At 40.1% G+C, this 2,057-nt stretch overlaps 1 protein-coding gene across 1 annotated transcript; it reads left to right on the top strand.

Annotated features, from left to right (window-relative positions):
- Window positions 1-953: 953 nt before the first annotated feature.
- Window positions 954-1,705, top strand: LOC116465322 (E3 ubiquitin-protein ligase TRIM48; the record flags this gene model as incomplete). The annotated part of the gene is made up of 2 exons (XM_032148443.1): window positions 954-1,364; window positions 1,610-1,705. Coding segments are annotated over exons 1-2 (507 nt in total), but the record flags the coding sequence as incomplete, so codon positions are not given.
- Window positions 1,706-2,057: the final 352 nt, after the last annotated feature.

The raw sequence follows: 2,057 nt of genomic DNA, 5'->3' as shown, positions 1-2,057 counted from the left end.
TATAAAGAGAAAGGCAGAGAAAAGGCAACTTCCTCCGTCTCTCTCCTCTAGAAACACCTTCACAGACTCACCCACAAACAATGCTTCACCAGTTCCCTAGGTATTGGTTAATCCAGTCAGACTGATACTTAAAATTCACCATCACACCATGGAAATATAATTACACCTCTTTGAGTTTAACAAAAACCTCCTATATGTTATTCAGAGTTTGCACAGCCCTAGGGGAAGTTAATTTATTCCGTGAGAAAATAAAAAGACCCAATATCTTTAATAATTTTTCTTTTCTCTACTAGTAAAGCTTGATTGGTTTAATTGCAGTCTTTTTCTTTGTTTATTTGGTTGGTTGGTTGTTGTTTTTTTAATTTTGTTTTGATTTGGGTCTTTGTTTTTAATTTAATTTAATTTAATTTAATTTAATTTAAAGTCCTGGGATAACTTTGCAGGAGGTGCAGGCTTGTTATGTAGGTAAACTTGTGCCATGGTGGTTTGCTGCCCGGCTTTTGTGTCCCTCTATAAAAATATGTCATAGAACCCTCTGGCGGTCTTCTCATATTTCTTTGGCCCAGGTATTTTTTTCCCACTCTCTCAGTCATTCATCAGTTATTGAAAGAAGAATAGGGACAATGATGATTTATTCTGACCACTTAGAATCCAAAGCCAATTTCCAGATCCACATTCAGAAAATGGGTAATCGAATAGATTCATATTATGCTACAGACAGGAACTAGGAGTAGAAGGGACTGTGAGTCCTCTAGTTAGTAATATCTGCTATGAAGCCAGGAGACTCCCTCTACGTGTGAATTTTTAAGTTTGTAACAGAAGAAATAGTTTGTTGTACTTTAATGAACATTGTCAAGAGAAGAAAATATAACTATCACATATCTCCACTTGTTTAGAAGCTTTTCATCAATCCAGGCCCCAAAATGACATGTTTCTCTTTGTTCCTCAGAAACATGAATTCTGGAATCTTACAGACCTTCCAGAGAGAACTCACCTGCCCCATCTGCATGAACTACTTCATAGACCCAGTCACCATAGACTGTGGGCACAGCTTTTGCCGGCCCTGTTTCTACCTCAACTGGGAAGACATCCCAATTCTTACTCAGTGCTTTGAATGCACAAAGTCAACACAGCAGAGAAACCTCAAAACCAACATTGATTTGAAGAAGATGGCTTCTCTTGCCAGAAAAGTCAATCTCTGGCTATTCCTGAGCTCTGAGGAGCAAATGTGTGGCACTCACAGGGAGACAAAGAAGATGTTCTGTGAAGTGGACAGGAGCCTGCTCTGTTCGCTCTGCTCCAGCTCTCAGGAGCACCGGGATCACAGACACTGTCCCATTGAGTCGGCTGCTGAGGAACACCGGGTAAGTGATGCCTCTGAAGATTGATTTCTGTAAAGGATGCATAAAATTCCTGTGGGTCTATTTTCTTGGAGATTGGATAAAGCCAACTCTGAGTCCCTTTAAGCAGCTTCCAACCTCTGGGCTTTGACAAACATGAAGGGAAACAAAGGAAATGCCATTTACTAGGGGCTTATCTGTCTCTCATTCTGGGCACCCTCCCTATGTCATGGTCTGCACTGGTGCTTCAATTTATGGCTCTTTTGCAGGAGAAGCTTTTACAGAAAATGCAGTCTTTATGGGAAAAAGCTTGTGAAAATCACAGTAACCTGAATGTGGAAACCACCAGAACCAGACACTGGAAGGTTAGTCCTGTACTACTCTACCTTCTCCAGGAACTTATGGTGGGCAAATGGGTGACTCTTAAAGTAGGAACTTGATATCAAACTGTAATGTTTCTGGGATTCAGTAAAAAAAAAAAAAAAAAGCGAGAGAAAACATTGAGAAAAAGTGGCCTCATTTTTATATAGAACAGTATGCCTGTTAGGTAAGATTTCTAAGAAAACCACTGATGTCACCCAAAGCATGCTGGTTTGTTTCATACAAACCTATAGTTATACACCAATAGATCCAAGAAACTGGGCCATCTCACAGCATTCTATATGTGCTGGTTGGATAAATGCTGGGCATAAGAGTTATTTGGCGGTCATGGAATGC

Source organism: Hylobates moloch, unplaced genomic scaffold (genome assembly GCF_009828535.3).
Source record: "Hylobates moloch isolate HMO894 unplaced genomic scaffold, HMol_V3 SCAFFOLD_9108, whole genome shotgun sequence".
NCBI classification, from domain to species: domain Eukaryota; kingdom Metazoa; phylum Chordata; class Mammalia; order Primates; family Hylobatidae; genus Hylobates; species Hylobates moloch.
Note: the sequence above shows the minus strand (reverse complement) of the source record. Positions and strands in the feature narration are given on the sequence as shown.